Raw genomic sequence first — 20,246 nt, forward strand, 5'->3', positions numbered from 1 at the left:
TTTAAATCATCCTGTTTAAACATAATAATTACATTTGCATTGTCCCGTATAAGATGTTTTGGTATCCGTGTATATGTTTGTCATAAATAAAAAAAATCAATATTTTTGTGACGACCCATACAGAAATATGATCGAATATTATCTTGTTTCTCACAAGCCACATCGTCGAAAATCATGATTGAATTATTTTTGCTTCAGTGGCTGGTAAAACAGTTTCGTTCTGAGAGAATGTATGATATCCCATACCTTTAATCGGTTTAAATAGCTTTTCCAAGTAATAATATTTTGGTTGGTATAGACTCTTTAAAACACGTATATATTTTCAAATCTCAAGCCATTTGGACTCTCAATAAGACTGATCATTACATTAGTTTTCCCGCAGTTGGATGGACCAACCACAAGAGCTCTAATTGTGTTTGGCAATAATTCACTGTGTAATATGCATGTATTGTGTATCGAATACCCACTGTACCAATACTAACATTGTGCAACAGTGTACTAAAATATATAAAAAGTCCCGGCCATCAAACTCAAGTGGCCAGCCGAAATATGATCATGCCTCAGAGCTTAACATGGGAAATGCAAGTGTCAGCATATTCCCACTGCCTGAGTGCACATATATACAGTACATGTGTATACAACTTCTCTCGCGCTCTTAGCCTTATGTGTGAGCATAGATATTCATATATATTGTTCTTATATACATGTAGCCGCTGCTGACCGCTGCCGGCGTAAGCCGACAGCTCAGCCGCAAAATACTTATTGTAAGCCAGCACTCTCAATCTGAAACTCAAATAATAAAGAACAATATTTGGCCTGTTGGTCATCGGATATATTTTGTGTTCATTTATACTTAAAACAACTAACTGAAATATCTCGTGGCAACTTCAGATCGTACATGGCGACCGTGAGTGCAGTGAACTGCAAATACACTAATATACTAATTTGACCTGCCATTTAATAATTTAATGGCTTCTTCGAGTGCGTTTGCTGACAGCGAAAACAAAGATTCGCGGAATCCGCCGATTACGGCAGCTACAAAGTTTTAAGCGAGTGGTGTTCGCATAATTTACATCTAAAAACCAACAAAAATGAACTTATAAAAAAAAAAAAAAACACAAACATCAAATGAGAAAGAAACCATCAATATAAAAAAAAAAGTGTGGGAGGTATGGCAAAGCCGCCTACACCTACGTGGGAAAAAGAAGACGCTGAACTACAAGACGCTGCTCCTGTCGAGCAAAGGGACGCACCAAGCCTAAAAGAAGCTCTAGAGGTGTGTCCAACCGATGGACCACGCCCCCTCACAATAGCTGAGTACAGGGCACGGCAGCAGAAGAAAATTAAAACAAAGAAGAAGAGGAGCGGCAGGAGACACAATCTATTGCGCCAACGGAGATTGGCTAAGGATTTAATAAAGACGGCAGCGACAACCGAGGAAGAAAAACAACACGAAGAGCAACTAAGGAAAATCGAGGACCAACTTCGCACTGGTGCGAAGTAACGTAACAAAGGCTGCATTAATTGCCAATGCCTAAGTTACCTTTAATTTAAAAACACTTCTAATCAAGCCGATGCGTGAAAACGCTGCTTGAAAATTACTAACCTCTGTTAGGCTTTCATACTAAAATCATATGGCAGATATTTTAATTATATAGAGCGACACTTTGTAAATCTGCCATGTGAAAATTTAACACAAACAATTTTTTTTTCTTCACTTTTTCAAATTCCAATATATCTTTTTTTTCAAAAAAAAATTTTTTTTCATGAAAAATAACATCAGTAAAGTATACAAAATTGAAAGTAATAATCAACCATATATACTTGGCATAAAATATAGAACATTGGAAAATATTCACACGATGGGAATTGTAGACACGAAAGTAGTTGACTCTACAGCGAACGTCGTCAACAAAGTAGAATCCGAAAAAGTTGATGTAAAAACTATAACAATACTTTTGATAATAATAGTAATCATAATGTCAGCAAGTGTTTTTCTCAAACTTTATAAATTACACAATAGGTGTTTAAAACAGAGATTCCAGAGTCAAGCAAATGACCTGGACAAAATATAAACAAAAACTTGCCTAGTTATAATTTCGATTATTATTGAAAGAATATCTAAAAAAAAAAATTGCTTTTTAAATTCTTAATATTAATAAACAAAATAAAATGAATATAGTAGAGGCAGTAATTGAAACATACATGAGAGATCCTAATTTGAGTGAAAGAATAATAGCCCTGGTCTCAACGACCCCCAAAACCATCTATCAGTTAGAATACTTATATATGTCTATATACAATTTAGAGACCTCACCATTAATACATTGCTCTACTAAACAAAAAGCAATGATATTGAGCACCATCCCAGGTGTACATGTGAGAACAATTAGAGAAGATAACGACCTATTAGGCAGAGCTCTAATTCCTGTAGTTTACAGAAACTAATTCATGTTTATAATATAATGGAATGGCATGAAATATATAAGGAATTAAATACATTCAAAACTGATTTTGACAAATCGTATAAGTCGTTAACACAAAAGCGACCAATACAGAAAAATACAATAAGCAAGCATACAGAAATATTAGTAACCAGCTTTAACAAGGCGCGTATACTAATATATGAGCACAAAGATCGATTAAATAGAAATCATTGGTCTAAGGTATCAAGGTTTCTGACTAGACTACGACTAAATTTAATAACCATAAAGGAAAGGTACAATTTAAATATTGCAATACCAAATATCCTAAACACACCCTTAACAGTAGAAACTGGAGAAGAATCAGACCCACCAGCAGTCGACTCAGTACAAGTAGAAGACTCTGACTCTGATAGCCCAGAAATAGAAGAAAAAGATTTAAATAATCTTAATATCCCAGCTGTACTCTATCGACCTGAAATATCAGATCAGGAAACAGCAGATTCCGATAGCGAATTAGAACAAAAGTCAACAATAATAATGGCAGACGAAACCGTTGCCCAACGGGCATACATCAAGGATATAGTAAACGCTATACCTGAATTTAACGGACAAAAAATTCAACTTCACAGATTTATCACAGCCCTGAAATTGGTAAACCTAACAAAAGGGACATTTGAAGCGATAGCTGTTGAAGTAATAAAATCAAAAATAGTAGGATCAACCCTGTACAAAGTACAAAATGAATCCACCATAAACGACATTATAAAAAAATTGCAAGACACTATTATCGGAGAAACATCCGACGTAGCTAAGGCAAAAATGTCAAAAACTACCCAAAAGGGTAAAACGGCAGAAAAATTTACAACTGAAATTGACAATTTACGAAAGCTACTCGAAGCATCGTATATTGACGAAGGACTACCATTACCAACACAATGGTAAAAAATTGTGAGCATAACCGCATAAAAACCATTCTCGAAGCAGGAAATTTTTCAACAATGAATGAAGCAGTCACGAAGTATTTACAATGTAGTAATGAAATGACTGGCAGTACAAATACTGTTTTCTATACCCGAGGAGGACATTCAAATCGCAATAATAAATTCAGAGGAAATTATCGCGGTAGAGGAAATGGCCGTGGCAACTACCACAATAATGGCTATAACCAAAACAACGGATACTACCAATCCAATGGTTATAATCAAAGCTATAATAACTACACCAATAGAGGTCGTGGAAGTTATAGAGGTAATAACCGTGGTGGATCCAACAATAATAATTATAACAATAATAACAATGCCAACAACAACACTAATAACAATACAAATAATAACTCAAACAGACAGAACACTAACGTTCGTCAAATACAAACTAATTCGGAAAACCAATAAAAACCCTTAAGATAGAAAATACAATAAAAAATACGGTTCATACTCTTAATTTAAATTTCAACCTATTTGTCTCTCTAAAAAATGAAAAATCACGTAAATCATATACATTACTAGTAGATACAGGTGCAGACATATCATTATTAAAAGAAAATACAGATTCATTTCATGATATAGATTGCACAGAAATTTCACAAATATCTGGTATTGGAGAGGGAACAACAAACTCAAAAGGATTAGTATCAATAGAACTTCTTTCAAATAATTACGCTATACCACACAATTTTCATTTAGTAGATGCACAATTTCCGATTCCATGTGATGGAATAATAGGAATAGATTTTATGAAAAAATATAATTGTCAAATAGACCTCACACCAGAAAGCGATTGGCTTATCTTGAGACCAAGCAATATTTGTAATACTATCAACATTCAAATACTTCATACACTTGAAAACAATTTAACAATTTTACCAGCTAGATCCGAAGTTGTCCGAAAAATTAATTTACAATCAGCAACCGGGTATATATTCATACCAAACCAAGAAATAGAAAATGGAATTTTTATTGGAAACTCCATCGCAGATTCTAAAAATACATTTATCCGAATTCTTAATACAACTAATAAAGACACAATAATTAAATTAGATGCAATAAAAATTGAACAGCTAGATAATTACAATATAATAATTCCAGATACAAATCCCAACCACATAGAAACCCTAACCAAACTGAAGAAAAACTTTCCATCTCAGTTTAAATCAGTACTCACAGAATTATGCACCAAATATACAGATATTTTCGGAGTAGAATCAGAATCAATAACTACTAACAATTTTTACAAACAAAAAATACGAATGAAAGATGAGGAACCAGTATATATTAAAAATTACAGAATTCCACACAGTCAAAAACAAGAAGTAGAAAAACAAGTCGAAAAACTTATTAAAGATAAAATAGTAGAACCATCAGTCTCAGAGTATAATAGCCCACTATTAATTGTACCAAAGAAATCTCTACCAGATTCAAATGATAAAAGATGGCGTTTAAATAAAAAAATTTTATCCGATAAATTTCCACTCCCAAGAATAGACGATATTCTTGACCAATTGGGTAGAGCTAAATACTTTTCATGTTTAGATCTGATGTCAGGATTTCATCAAATAGAACTCGAAGAAAATTCTAGAAATATAACGTCCTTTTCCACCAGTAATGGCTCTTATCGTTTCACTAGATTACCTTACGGTTTAAAAATAGCACCTAACTCTTTTCAAAGGATGATGACAATCGCATTTTCAGGCATTGAACCTTCTCAAGCATTCTTGTACATGGATGACCTAATTGTCATCGGATGTTCTGAAAAACACATGATTAAAAACCTTACAAACGTTTTTGATTTATGTAGAAAGCACAACCTTAAATTACACCCCGAAAAGTGTTCATTTTTCAGGCATGAAGTAACCTTCCTAGGTCACAAGTGCACTGACAAAGGTATTCTACCAGACAGTAAAAAATACAGCGTTATAGAAAAATACCCAGTCCCAACCGACGCAGACAGCGCTAGAAGATTCGTAGCATTTTGTAATTACTACAGGCGTTTTATTAAAAATTTCTCCGACTACTCACGTCATATAACAAGACTGTGCAAAAAGAATGTAAAATTCGAATGGACAGATGAATGTCAAAAGGCATTTGATTATCTGAAAGTCCAACTGATGAAACCCACATTACTACAATACCCCGATTTTGATAAAGAATTTTGTATAACAACCGATGCAAGCAAAAAAGCATGCGGAGCGGTTTTAAGTCAAAACTATAATGAAACACCACTACCAGTTGCATACGCATCAAGATCATTCACAAAGGGAGAAAGTAATAAAAACACAACAGAACAAGAATTAGCAGCTATTCACTGGGCAATAAACCATTTTTGTCCATATATTTATGGCAAACATTTCACAGTTAAAACAGATCATAGACCACTAACATATTTGTTCTCAATGACTAACCCAAGTTCAAAATTAACTCGCATGAGACTCGATTTGGAAGAATACGACTTTACCGTAGAATATCTTAAGGGGAAAGACAATCACGTAGCGGATGCATTATCCCGCATAAATATAGACGAACTAAAAGAAATAAATAGAAACATATTGATGGTACAAACTAGATCATCAAAAAGACAGGAAAACATCTGGCCAGATGAAAACAAAAAATTGCATACAAATATAAAGGAACCTTATCAAATGATAAAGGAGCCCAATAAAAATATAAAAGAGCCCAATGTCTATGAAGTCGTTAGTAATAACGATGTAAAGAAATTCGTGAAACTAAAAATAAATCATTCCAAATGTTTATTTAAACAAGGAAAAATAATTATTTCACAATTTCCAATTAATGATTTGTATTCTAATGAGAATCTTGACCTAGCTCAATTTTTTCAAAGGCTTAATTCAGAAGCCAGTTTACAAAAAATTGTTAATTTACAGGTGTCACCAAGTGAACAAATTTTCGAATATGTATCACTCAACAATTTTAAAAATATGGGCAATGAATTATTAAGAAATTTAAAAGTAGCGCTACTAACAAAAGTGACCCAAATAGACAAAAAAGATACAAATTTTATAAATGCAATCCTGTCAAAATACCATGACGATCCAATCGAAGGAGGCCACACAGGAATTACGCGTACCCTGTTAAAAATCAAAAAATTATACTATTGGCCCCAAATGACTAAAACAATAACAAAATATGTAAAAACATGTATGAAATGCCAAAAAGCAAAAACAACAACACATACAAAAGCACCAATGATTTTAACAAACACCCCTGACAAAGCTTTTGACACTGTTCTTATAGACACCATTGGACCATTACCTCGTACGATAAATGGCAATGAATACGCAGTCACTATAATCTGTGACCTCACCAAATATCTTGTTACTGTACCAGTTGCAGATAAAAGCGCAAAAACAGTTGCTAAAGCAATATTTGAATCCTTTGTACTCAAGTACGGTCCTATGAAGACGTTCATAACGGATAAAGGTACTGAATTCAAAAATGAACTAATACAAGACTTATGCAAGTATATGAAAATAAGTAATATACAATCCACAGCTTATCACCACCAGACTTTAGGAACAATAGAACGAAGCCAATTCAATTGATAAAAATGATTGGGATATATGGTTGAATTATTTTACCTATTGTTTCAATACTACACCTTTGACAGTCCATGAATACTGTCCTTACGAACTAGTTTATGGAAAAATGCCAAAACAATTCCAAGAATTTGACAAATCAACTGTAGTCGAACCAGTCTATAATATAGATGACTATGCAAAAGAATTTAAATTCAGATTGCAAATGGCACAAAACAGAGCCAAACAGTTAATAGAAAAAGAAAAAGTAAAAAGAAAATCTGAATATGACAAACAAATTAATGATATACAATTAGAAATAGGAGATTTAGTTATGCTAAAAAATGAAACAGCTCATAAGCTAGAAAATAGATATTTAGGACCATACAAAGTTATAAATGTAGAAGATAGAAATAACATTAAAATAGATACAGGAAAAAAGAACTTCCAAGTAGTAAATAAAAACAGGTTAAAAATTTATAGACATTAACATCCGTATATAAAAAAAAAAAAACGGCCTGATCAACCGAAACAAAAAAAAAAATTTTATATTCATCCAATTTTCATATTATTTTATTAATAAAAATAATTATCATAGGTTTTAAATACAATAATAATAAATCAACATTTTCTGATTCGAAAAAATAATAAAAAACAAAAAAAATATATATTTTATCTATATTTTCCAATTTTTATATTTTTTATACAAAACAATTTTTAACAATTTTTAAATTCTAAAATATATATTATCAAAAAAAAAAAGAAAAATTTTTTTTAAATTTTTTTAATAAATATTTTCAAACATACATTTTATGACTAGAAAATAATTTTATTTTACTACACTTACAATTTTTATACATATATATCTATATTCCTATTAAAATAACTTCATAATATTACGTTATTTTTCAAAAGGAGGGAGATGTAATATGCATGTATTGTGTATCGAATACCCACTGTACCAATACTAACATTGTGCAACAGTGTACTAAAATATATAAAAAGTCCCGGCCATCAAACTCAAGTGGCCAGCCGAAATATGATCATGCCTCAGAGCTTAACATGGGAAATGCAAGTGTCAGCATATTCCCACTGCCTGAGTGCACATATATACAGTACATGTGTATACAACTTCTCTCGCGCTCTTAGCCTTATGTGTGAGCATAGATATTCATATATATTGTTCTTATATACATGTAGCCGCTGCTGACCGCTGCCGGCGTAAGCCGACAGCTCAGCCGCAAAATACTTATTGTAAGCCAGCACTCTCAATCTGAAACTCAAATAATAAAGAACAATATTTGGCCTGTTGGTCATCGGATATATTTTGTGTTCATTTATACTTAAAACAACTAACTGAAATATCTCGTGGCAACTTCAGATCGTACAACTGTGACGTGGTGGTTGTTTAACATTATTCACGTTCTCAATTTTACGAACAATAATGTTATTTTTTTGCTTTATTAATCGCATTCTATTATAAATATGTTTATTCCGTGATAAATCTTCAATGAATAAAGACAATATATAATGGGGAAACGTTTTTATAATCACATCAGTCATTATTTACACCGTAAACGTGGAAGTGGTCTTATTAATAAGTTAATAGATTCTCTTCCGATTGAGTTTCACATTCCTGGATATAGCTATTGTGGACCCGGTACAAGGCTTGCAGAGCGATTACAGCGTGGAGATCATGGAATTAATCAGTTGGATGAAGCTTGCAAGGTTCACGATATTGCCTATTCACAAAACAACGATCTAAGCAATCGACATAAGGCAGATTCTGAATTAATTAACAAGGCTTGGGAGCGAGTAAAGGCGAAGGATAGTTCTCTTAAGGAGCGAGCAGCAGCATATTTTGTAACTAATATTATGAAAGCAAAGAAACATTTGGAATGGGTGTTCGGAAATAAGAAAAAACAGAAGAAGAGGAAGCGTAGGAGGATGAAAATAAATAGACTATCATCTGTTGTAAGAGAAGCGAGTCGGGAATTGAAAAAACGAAAACCCCTGGATGTGGTTAATGCAATTAAAATTATTAATAAGAAAAACGTTAAAGTTCCTCGAATAATAAATGTTCCCAAAATGGGGGGTTTTTTACCACTGGTACCCATCTTAACTGCATTAATCATTCGCTTCGTTCGCTGCCGCTGTTAGACGTGCTTTATATCGCTCTATCTTCAAACAAAGTTTTCTCCGTGAAATATCTGTGCATTTTGACCAGAATTTCAGCGAACTGTTGGTGACCTTGTGAATTTTAACAATCTGAACAAACCGGATCGTTTTAAATAAAGACAGTGACTTTTTATTTCGCAAAACTACTTTGTGAAAAAGTTCCCTATCCGCTTTGCCGCCCCGTTCTTGTGCATTGCGTTTTAACCGCTAGAATTGTTGTTGCTCGTGCTTTAGCTCTCCTATCGCTCTTGTGCATTACGCTTGTTGTTGTTGGTGTAATTACTCTCCGGTCATCTGCTGCTGAACAATCACACGCACTTGATTTTTGGAGCTTAAACAAAAAGCTTTACCTGCGCTCTTCGCTTTTTGTTTTGATTGGTTCTTCGCCGCGATTTTTAAACCAATTACTAAATCAATTTATATATCAAAACAAACGAAATGAGTTCATGCTGTGCCGCTTCCTGCTCTTATGGCAACAAAATAACTTCCCGTCAAACTTCGGTTTGCTGCTGGATTTGTGACAACTTGGCACATCCTATCTGCGTGGAGCTAGGGCGGACAAGTGGCCCAATTGTGGACAAGCTTAGGTCACGGGTTGGCCTTAATTGGACTTGTCCAAACTGCAGGCATATAGAGGTTGATATGAAAACATTCATGCGTCAAACCCACCTGGAGTTCCAAGCCCTGTCGACTGGGTTCCTCGAGCTTCAAGATAAATTCCGCTCTGCTGAATCACACTTTAAAAACCTGAAAATGCTAAGTGTCACCCAATCTTACTCTTTGCCTAATAATACCTTAAATGTTCCACAGTCTTCCGCCTCAATGCAACTGAGCCCTATTACAAGAGCACTTATGGACTTCAATCAAGCCTCCCCCACTCTTACCACTTCCTCCCTGCCGGAAGGTGGTGCAGCTGATGAAGACCACATATCTTCAGATAACTCGACAACTGTACCAACAGTTGCCCCGGCGACGGCCCTGGTTTCTCTTCCTCTGCATTTACCTAGTGGACTGCATCTTGGCTCTGTTGCCAACGAAGACCAGGCATCTACGTCGCACGCCGCGGCACCAACAGACGCTTTGTTGGCCACCGCCCGGTCGTCTGCTATTTCCTATAATATGGACGTAGCCAATTCTACTTGTACCACCAATGCCACACATTCGGCGACTGTACGAATCAACTGTGGATCAATCATATCTGGTGTCGCGCCAAGGATATCTGCGCCCATAGTTGGCGTTGCACCCAAAAGGTTCATTTTCGTCTCCCGTCTGAATCCTGGGGCTTCGGAGAACGACGTTAAGACCCACCTAAGTAGCAAACTGAATATTTCTAGCACCGAAATTACTGTCTCAAAGTTCAGTTTTAAGCAAAGACGCGAAATATCGTCGTTTAAGATTGGAATTTCTGACACTCTAATTGATAAAGTCCTTGATATAGCAATCTGGCCGGAGCATGCCATCGTTCACGAGTATGTTAACAAATCAAATTCTCGAGTTCGTGGGCCTCAAACCCCTTCGGCCAGGGTTCCAAAAAACTAATTGAGTCATTCTCCCTACACTATCAGAATGTACGTAGTTTACTGGGTAAACTCAGTAAACTGCACGTCAATAGTGTCTCCTTTGACGCCAATGTGATTGCCTTTACTGAAACGTGGCTTAATTCCTCTGTGTCTGACTGCGAAATATTTGCGGGCAACTATGTCATCTATAGACGAGATCGTACAGTGCGTCTGGGCGGCGGTGTTCTTATTGCCGTCAAGTCCGATCTGGTTTCAGAATTAATTCCGATAATCGACTCCGAAAGCTCTTTAGAATTTGTTGCTGTTCGTATTAACGTTCATGACTATTTTGTTTACGTCTCATGCTCGTATATTCCACCTCGGTCCGATATTAATGTATATCTGCAGCACGTTGCTCATATTCAGAGTATTCACTCCACCCTCGGCAATAACGACCATCTTATTGTTATGGGCGACTTTAACCTACCTTCCATATCCTGGATGTCATCACCTGACTCAAATGTTCTTGTTCCCTCTTTACCTCACGAGTTGGTACACGGCCTTATCGACCTCTCATTGGGACAATTGAACTCTATTCAGAACTCCTCGAATAAAATCTTGGACCTTATTTTTGCGTCTGAGTTCGCCAATGCCTACGTTTCTAGAATTGACCCGCTCGTTAGTCCTGAAGACAATTATCACCCTACACTTGAGGTCATTCTGGAAGCCTCGGCTCCTTTATTACCTGGTCCTGAAATCGAACCAGCATCTTTTCGCTGCTTTCGAAAGGCCAACTTTACTGATATGAATCTTTATTTATCCGAAGTAGATTGGTCTTTTATGGACTTAAACGAAGAACCTCTTAACATTGTTAAACAGTTCTACGGCATTCTCGGTACGGTTTTCGATTTGTATGTGCCTTCATTCCCCTCACCTGATGTTTCTTATAAGCCTCCTTGGTTTTCTCGTAGACTCTCTTACTTAAAAAACTGCAAGTCCAGACTTTTTAAGAAATTTAAGAGGACAGGGATGCAAGTAGACTATTCGAGATACCTTACTGCGCGATCTGAATTCATAACTCACAATTCCCAATGCTACAAGAATTACCTTGATCGTTGCAGAACTGAGTTTCATGATAACCCCAAACAGTTCTATGCATTTGTTAACTCCAAACGCAAGTCTCAACAATTTCCATGCTGCCTTCATCTGGATTCCGTTTCTGCTTTTAATGATGCCGATATTGCCAATTTATTTGCAAATTTTTTCCAGTCCACGTATTCATCCACAAGCTACGATAATACCTCAGCGTATCCCTTTTCTCTTCCGCACTCTAATGGTATGTTTATGCCTATAATAAGCGTAGATGATGTTTTTCAAAATCTGCAAAGAATCAAGTCATCCTTCTCTTCTGGTCCCGATCTTGTACCAAGCTGCGTTTTAAAATATTGTGCTAGCGCATTGTGTGGGCCACTGTCAAAACTATTTCAGTTATCCCTGCAGCACTCCTTTTTTCCAGAAGTTTGGAAGGAATCTTTTATAATTCCGCTTCATAAAAAGGGAAGTAAATCCAACATTAATAACTACCGAGGGATCGCAAAACTTAGTGCAATTCCCAAATTCTTCGAACAATTAATTACTGCTCAGCTTCAGCACCAGTGTAGTTCAATAATGTCCCCAACACAGCACGGCTTTATGAAACGTAGATCAACGTCAACCAACCTTCTAGAGTTTACTACAGTTATTAGGAATGCGTTTAAAACTAACACCCAAACTGATGTAATTTTTACAGATTTCAGTAAGGCTTTCGATTCGGTGAACCATCAGTTACTGTTAAAAAAACTTACGCTTCTGGGATTCCCGATCTCGTTGACGAAGTGGATTTCTTCATACTTATTAAACCGGACGCAGAGAGTATTATTTAAAAATTCTATCTCAGACCTTGTCCATGTGACTTCTGGCGTTCCTCAAGGGAGTCACCTTGGACCACTTCTGTTTGGAATCTTTATAAATGACTTGCCTCAAGTAATTCTCTATTCCCACGTGATGATGTACGCCGATGACGTAAAACTTTGCATGCCCTTAACAAACGTTGATTCTCACGTACTCCTGCAAGCGGACTTGTGCAATCTGCAATCATGGTGCCTCCAGAACCTGCTGTTCTTAAATAATTCTAAATGTAGCTTCATGTCTTTTTATCGGAAGAGGCTTTTCCTCTTTAATTATTCCATCGGGATGAACGATCTTGAACGCATTAATTCCGTAACAGATCTTGGAGTTTTATTTAGCCACAACCTAAACTTTACCAATCACATCGGCATCATTGTCAGTAAAGCAAAAGGGGTTTTTGCGTTTGTAAAGCGCTGGTCTAAAGAATTTGAGGATCCCTACACCACAAAGCACCTTTACATTTCTCTTGTGCGACCTATTCTTGAATACTGCTCGTGCGTATGGTCACCTCAATATGCTAAATATCAGGACCTAATCGAATCGGTACAGAAACAGTTCCTTTTGTTTGCTTTACGTGGGTTAAACTGGGATCCACAACGTCACCTGCCATCCTACGTCGATAGACTGCGCCTTCTGAACCTGCCCTCGCTAATGGATCGTCGGACCTGCCACGGAGTGATGTTCCTCCACAAGTTGATCACTGGACTTATAAATTCTAGCTTCTTACTCGGCCAAATACGGTTTTCGATCCCCGTAAGAGCATCCCGCTACTTTCGGCCTATTGCTCTTGAAATTTGCAAATCGAATTTCGAAGCGCACGATCCCTTTCGAGTTTTGTGTACTCAATATAATGAATTGTATTTTTTGTTGTTTGTTGAATGTTCCGTGGACTTTAATGTAAGAAATATTTTGAATCACCTATCCTTGCCTCTGCCCACTTGATGTGAGTCGGAGCATATCATTAAAAAAAACTCCTTTACTCGGGCGGAGGTAGGAGTTAGGTTTATATTGGCAGATATTTGCTAATTTTTTTGGAAATAAATAAATAAATAAATAAATAAATAAGTGCTATAGGTAGTTTAGCTTCAGGAACTTCTAGTGTAGCAAAATTTATAACAAACGCAAAAATTGCTAAGCAACAGCTAGAAGAAAATAAAAGACACAACCGAAAGATGGAAGAAGTTTCTGTGGGTGAAGGTCTATACTTAAAACCCCATAAAAATGGTTTCGGCTTATACCTAAAACCATACAACAGTCGTGGTGGGAGAATGAAGAAACAAAAAAACTAATTGGTCAGCTACCCAAAAGAGCATTATCAAATAGAGATATAATGGAATTTGCTCAAAGAAATATACCGCATTTTAGGGGAGTGTTTATGAGAGACTCTCTCCCTAAAACACCTATAAATAATGAGAGTGGAGTGATTAACTTGGGTGACTCGAAATCAAGGGGTACACATTGGGGTAGCTTACCACAAAAAAAACAGCATATTCTATTTTGATAGTTTTGGAAATTTACAACCACCAAAAGAAGTTGTGAAATACTTAGGGGATAAAATCAAATATAACTATGAACTGGTACAACGTTTTGGAACATACAATTGTGGACACCTGTGCATTGAATTCCTGCTTTCATTCAAATAAAGTAACTGATTTAACGACTTTTAAACAACAAGGGTGGAAAACAACAAGGGTGGAAAATCAACAACCTGTTGCATAAAGTAACTGATTTAACGACTTTTAAACAACAAGGGTGGAAAAACAACAACCTGTTGCTATGGAAATCTCGGTCTGAGAACTGGTATAAAATGAGCTCGGAAATCGTTTAGTCTTTACAGTCAGAACTTTAACATTAACTTGTCAAGTCGATCAGCTTGCTTCTCATTTAAACCACCTTCTTCGAGGACAAACTTGAAACCAACAACAACATGATGAATCAACCAATTCCATCAGAAAGTGAGCTGGACACCATTATGGAGGAGGAAATTCTTCGAGGCGGGGTTTTAAAGGAGTTCAACACGCGAGCATTGAAGCCCAATTATCAATGCGCAGAGGAAGAAAACTGTTTATGGGGACTCCATTGCCTTGGAACTGGATAAATATATTCTTTATCTACCTAAGAGATATAACACTATGAAAGATGGTCATCTGAAGTTGCTCAAGGACAAGGAGTATCGAGTTATAAAAAGAAGCAATGATTCCCTGCAACTAGAGTTAAATACAATTGTTTAATCCACTTATCACTTTGTAATATTTATAACATTTGTACATAATCATTTATTATATTCAATAAAACATGCACACACCCACATTAAATTCTTTTATTTGAAGAGGAAATGTAAACAACTGCATCAACAGTAAAATGATTCTTTTTCAGTCAAAAATAAAATCATATAAATAATATATATATTTTATAACTTTCATTAGTATGAAATGTAACCCTGTAAAGTGTAGTTCATAAACTGGTATTACATCTTTTGTGCTGACGGTGGTGAAAGTTTTGAAAGTACCCAAAATGAGTCAATTTATTTTAAGTCAGCGTACTAAAACGAGAAATATATTAAAGAAAAAGTTTAATGATCTAAAACATTTTAAATCACAAAATGCTTACGAGTTGGAAGAAACTTTTAAGCCAATAACAGATCCCTTAAACGAACTAGTTAGTGAAAATAAAAAACGAAAGTTTATGAATACAAACGAAGATAAATCAACGGTTCTAAAGCAAAAAAGTGAAATATTTAAAAATGAAACCCCCAGTAAAAAGCTTAAGAAACATCAATTAAGGTATGATGACGATGATGATCATGATTACGATTATGATGATAATAATAGCCGAAATGAAGAAACAAAAATTTATAACGATGATGTTACTAGTGACTCAGATGACACATTTTTTTTCACAGTCACATATTGAATTGGGATCAGAGCCGGAAACACCACTAGAAACACCTTTAGAAACACAGCTAGAAAAAGAAGCAGATGCTAGCAGTCTAATTCATGCAGACTATGATTTTAATATTAGCAGTCTATCAAGAAATAAAGTTCTGGACAATGCTTAAATTTGGGGAATAGTGAACTACATATAAGTCATAATAAAATTCAATTATCAAGTGGAAGCACGTGGGATTTGACTCTTGGGCTTTATTCTCTGATTGTTCATAATAAACCCACACAATTCAGTGCCACAGACTTGAAAAATTATAAAGATATCATTACTGAGACAAGTGCACATAGAATAGATTTTGATCCAAATAAGCGAATAAAAGGAACTAGAGGATACAAGTATACAAACATTATTAAAAAGTTCATGAGCAATGAAAATATACCTCCTTCAGCTATATCCACCCCAATTCAATCAAAACAAAAAAAATCAAATAAAAAGGAATTTGGATACATGTCCCTACAAAGAGCAAAACCCAATTATATTTATTGGGATGACGTCAATGAATTAGTTGAAAGATTGCAGCTTGCAGATTGTAGCTTCAAAGGCCGCTGGCAACACTAATCACAATAACGAGATCATGTCTATAATAGAAGAACTGCGAGAGGCTAAAATTATATATTAATTGAATAAATAAGGTTCACAAACTTTAAATTACCTTATAAACAAAATGTCTGTCGACAAGTTTGGTCACTTTTCAGACGATGATGGTGACGAAAACCTGAATACCCAACAGAAACGAATTAAAAATTGTGGGAACCCAATAGATTATTCGGATGCAACGACGAAAAAATATGTCGATGAAAACTTGGAGACGTTAAAGAAAGACCTTAATACGAAAATAAATACATCCCTTAATCGAAGACTTACTAAAATAACTTCTTTGGAAAATTTAGTTCAAGTTAATAATGGGAGGGTTGATAATGTTGATAAAATCCTATCCAATATGTTAACAAAGATTAATAGTATTGAGAGCTATGTTTATAAATATGTTACTCAACCGAAATCAGTTTTAAAATCACAGACAGTTAAAATAGAAGGTACTGCAACTCCAATAGTAAGAAAGTTCTAGTACCAAAAAATATGAGTGATAAATTGGGTATTGTTAAAGAAATTTATGCTCCGTGTCGACGTAATTTTAAACGTCGAAGGGTAGTGACAAAGGGTATAAATGATCTCTGGCAAGCAGATTTAGTGGAAATGGGAAAGTATTCAAAGCTTAACGGAGGATATTTTTATATTTTGACTGTTGTGGATTGTTTTAGCAAATATGCCTGGGGAGAAGCATTAAAATCAAAAAGCGCTAAAGATGTCTCAATGGCAATGGAAAAAATTTTCAAATCTGGACGTGGAACACCAAAAAAATTTACAAACGGATGATGGAACTGAATTTTTTAACAAACAATTTAACGCGTTAATGAAACAATATGGAATAAACCATTATTCTACCTATTCAATTGTAAAAGCTTCAATTGTGGAACGCTTCAACAGAAGTTTGAAGGAACTTATGTGGCGTGAATTTAGTTTTAGCGGAACATACAAGTGGGTTGATATGTATAAAAAATTTATTGATATATACAACAAAAGACCACATAGAACAATTAAGGTCGCCCCAATTGACGTCAATTCTTCCAATGAAAAACACATTTTGAAAACAGCCTACAATCATCTCAAAATGTTTAGTGTGGGGAAATTGCGTAATAAAGATTATGTATGCATCAGTAAATATAAACATGTGTTTGAAAAGGGGTATACACCGAATTGGACTACAGAAATTTTTAAAATAATAAGTGTGAAAAACACATACCCTACCACATACTTGTTGGAAGACTTTGAAGGTACCCCAATACAAGGTGGATTTTACAAAGAAGAACTGAAAAAAACTCGTTTCCCAGACAAATATTTAGTGGAAAAAATAATAAATAGAGACGGGAATAAAGTCCGTGTACGTTGGTTGGGGTTTTCAAAAAAATATTTTAGCTGGAAATCTAAAGATAATATTTTATAGAGCAACTCTTATTCGCAATGAAAATAAAAGAATATATACTCCATATACTAATCAACTCAGCAACAGAAAAATAAATATGTTCAGACCGGCATGCTCATGTAACAGCTTATGTACAAGTTCAAAAATAGTCTCCAGCCAAAATCCCCCACCACCCTACGTATACAAAGTCAAAATAGTTTCCACATACGCACACGCAAAGACTTCGAAGATCATACAATACAAGTGGTTTCTATAATTATGTTCAGACTCGCATGCTCATGTACGTACACATCATCAAAAATGATGTGATGACCCTACGTATACAAAGTCAAAAATAGTTTCCACATACGCACACGCAAAGTCTGATAGAATGTTCTGCTTTCTGTGGAGGGCGATAAGAATGTTCTGCTTTCTGTGGAGGGCGTGTGGAGGGCTATAAGAATGTTTACTCAAGGTTTGTATATATTGTTTCTGTTTTGTTGGACTGGTTCGCCAGCATATTTATGAATGATTGCCGCATCCCTTTATTCGTTTACATAAGAGTTATATACTGAAAATTCTAAATAAATACCACTGGGGCGCTTATGATTTTTTCAGTAGCGATCGCAAGCAAGACAAGACGGTGAAAATTGGAGCTCAAATTGCTCATATAAAAGTGAAAGTGAAAAACTCAAACTTTATTAATAATTGTGTGTGTGTGTGTGTGAAAATGAAAAATAATAAAATAATAATAATTTGATAATAGTTTCTGTAATAGGAGTAGTGGAAATGGGTGTAATACCCACTTCACATCTAACGACATACAACGAGACAATGGAAACCACAATTATTCAAATTTTACTCCCTAACAATGATGTTTTGAATATTCAGCTGAAATTGTATCTATTTAAGAACAGTTCACTAGCGAATATAAATAACATTGATGACTTAGAGAGTAAACTAAAAACCTCACAAGGTAAGAACAACAAAACAATAATAACAATAAACAATAAAAAAATTTTTTTTGATTTGTTAACTTTGTTATGATATTTAATTTCAGAAGCAACAACAATGGCAAGTTATATTACAGAAGAGAGGAAACTAAAAAAAGATGAAGACGACGAAGCACCTCAAGGTAAATACCAATATAAATAACAATCACAAATTACTTTTTTTCCTTTTTCGATTTTTGTTAACTTTTGTTATGATATTTAATTTTAGAAACAACAACAGAAACAACAACAACAGAAACAACAAGCAACAGAAACAACAACAACAGAAGCATTATCATCAACAGAAGCATCATCATCATCAACAGAAGCAACAGAAGAATCATCATCATCAACACCCCCACCAGCTAATTTCCAAATCTATGATGAGTACGATGATTTGTCGTCACCCTCCAAACAATCATTTACGCCACTAAATGAAGAAGATGGTAATAATGATAATGTAAGTCAAGAGTCAAAAATTTTAAATAAAACAGAGAAGCGTAGTGTAGAAAAAAAATATTCTTTTCTTAAAAAGGAATTGTTAGAGAAGTTTAAATCAGACTTGCTTGAAAGGGAAAATAGAGAGGGCGGAACTATTGTAACAGGAAACAGTGGTTTCGATAGATATTATAAACTCGGTTATAAGGACCTTTTCACTTTAAGAATCCAGTGCCATTACGTTTCAAAAAGGTTAAAAAAACATTCCCATCTAGATATGTATAAGATTCAAATAAACTGTGTAGAAATTGATGAAGAATTATTTTACTATCCACTTCTACCAAAAACAATAGATTTACCACCTCCACCCAAGATAAGTAAAAGAGAGGTTATAACAATTGAGGAACTAGACTTGAGTGGTATAGACTCTGATGGGGGAAAATTATGTCTATTAGAGTGTAGCGAGTTGTTAAACAACTTTTATATGAATTAGGGATAACATATTACTTATTTATTTCAGAAGGATATAAAAATTCCTCAAGGAAATAATATATTAAACAAAACAAAAGGCAAGTTAATTTACTTTAGTATATAATATTTCATTTCATTAATTCGTTTTTTTTTTCTCAATTCAGTTGAATATGTTCACCTTTTAGGATCTAACGTAGTTTCAGTAAATTCAAATTCTAATAATATTTCTAGTTTTAATTTAACTGATGATGACATCACACAACTTTATCACCAAAATATAAACATTAACTTAAGCAATAGCGATGAGAGTAATGAAAATAATGAAATTACTCCTGAACAAGTAGAGTTGGGTTATTATCTAAAACAGATAGGGAAAAAAAAACGAGGAAGAAAAATCAGCTGAAGAAGAAGATGAACCTGTTCAAGACAGGGATTCTGAACCTGAAGCTAAAATGAACCCACATGAATTAGAACTGTGGAATTATCTATATAGGCAACGGGTACAAAACCAATAAAATAAAATATACTCACCCAATTTATAAAAAATTTCCCAACACACCCAAATATTTTATATTTAATACTAAATTTATTTGAAATGTAATTGTTATTCGTTCAACTTAATGTTATACTAACAAAATATAAAGATTTATATATATATATTGCTTAAGATTTATATATATTTTGTTAATTTTTATTGTTCAACACCTTTTATCAAACTTACTAATTAAATAAATATTTTGCATTGTTAAATCTAAAATTGTTTCTGTTTTTTTTGGGATCGGGGGGCAATTCATTATAAAACATTTCAAGTTCAAGCGACTTGTAAAGTAAATCATGTTCAACATTTTCAATTTCTGTTTT

General features: G+C 34.5%; 1 protein-coding gene across 3 annotated transcripts; it reads left to right on the forward strand.

Annotated features, from left to right (window-relative positions):
• Window positions 1-18,589: 18,589 nt before the first annotated feature.
• On the forward strand, window positions 18,590-20,028 carry LOC138912371 (probable inactive serine/threonine-protein kinase DDB_G0274821). Of its 3 annotated transcripts, none has more exons than XM_070213090.1 (4): window positions 18,590-18,619; window positions 18,706-18,936; window positions 19,435-19,483; window positions 19,550-20,027. In XM_070213090.1, the coding sequence occupies exons 1-4, from the start codon at window positions 18,596-18,598 to the stop codon at window positions 19,786-19,788; spliced, it is 543 nt and encodes a 180-aa protein (XP_070069191.1). In that variant the 5' UTR covers window positions 18,590-18,595; the 3' UTR covers window positions 19,789-20,027. The 3 variants fall into 3 exon arrangements, with proteins under 3 accessions (XP_070069191.1, XP_070069193.1, XP_070069192.1); XM_070213092.1 differs by having other exon boundaries at window positions 18,706-18,922; window positions 19,550-19,567; XM_070213091.1 differs by lacking the exon at window positions 19,435-19,483 and having other exon boundaries at window positions 19,550-20,028.
• Window positions 20,029-20,246: the final 218 nt, after the last annotated feature.

The sequence above is a fragment of the Drosophila takahashii genome, chromosome 2R, assembly GCF_030179915.1.
Source record: "Drosophila takahashii strain IR98-3 E-12201 chromosome 2R, DtakHiC1v2, whole genome shotgun sequence".
NCBI lineage: Eukaryota > Metazoa > Arthropoda > Insecta > Diptera > Drosophilidae > Drosophila > Drosophila takahashii.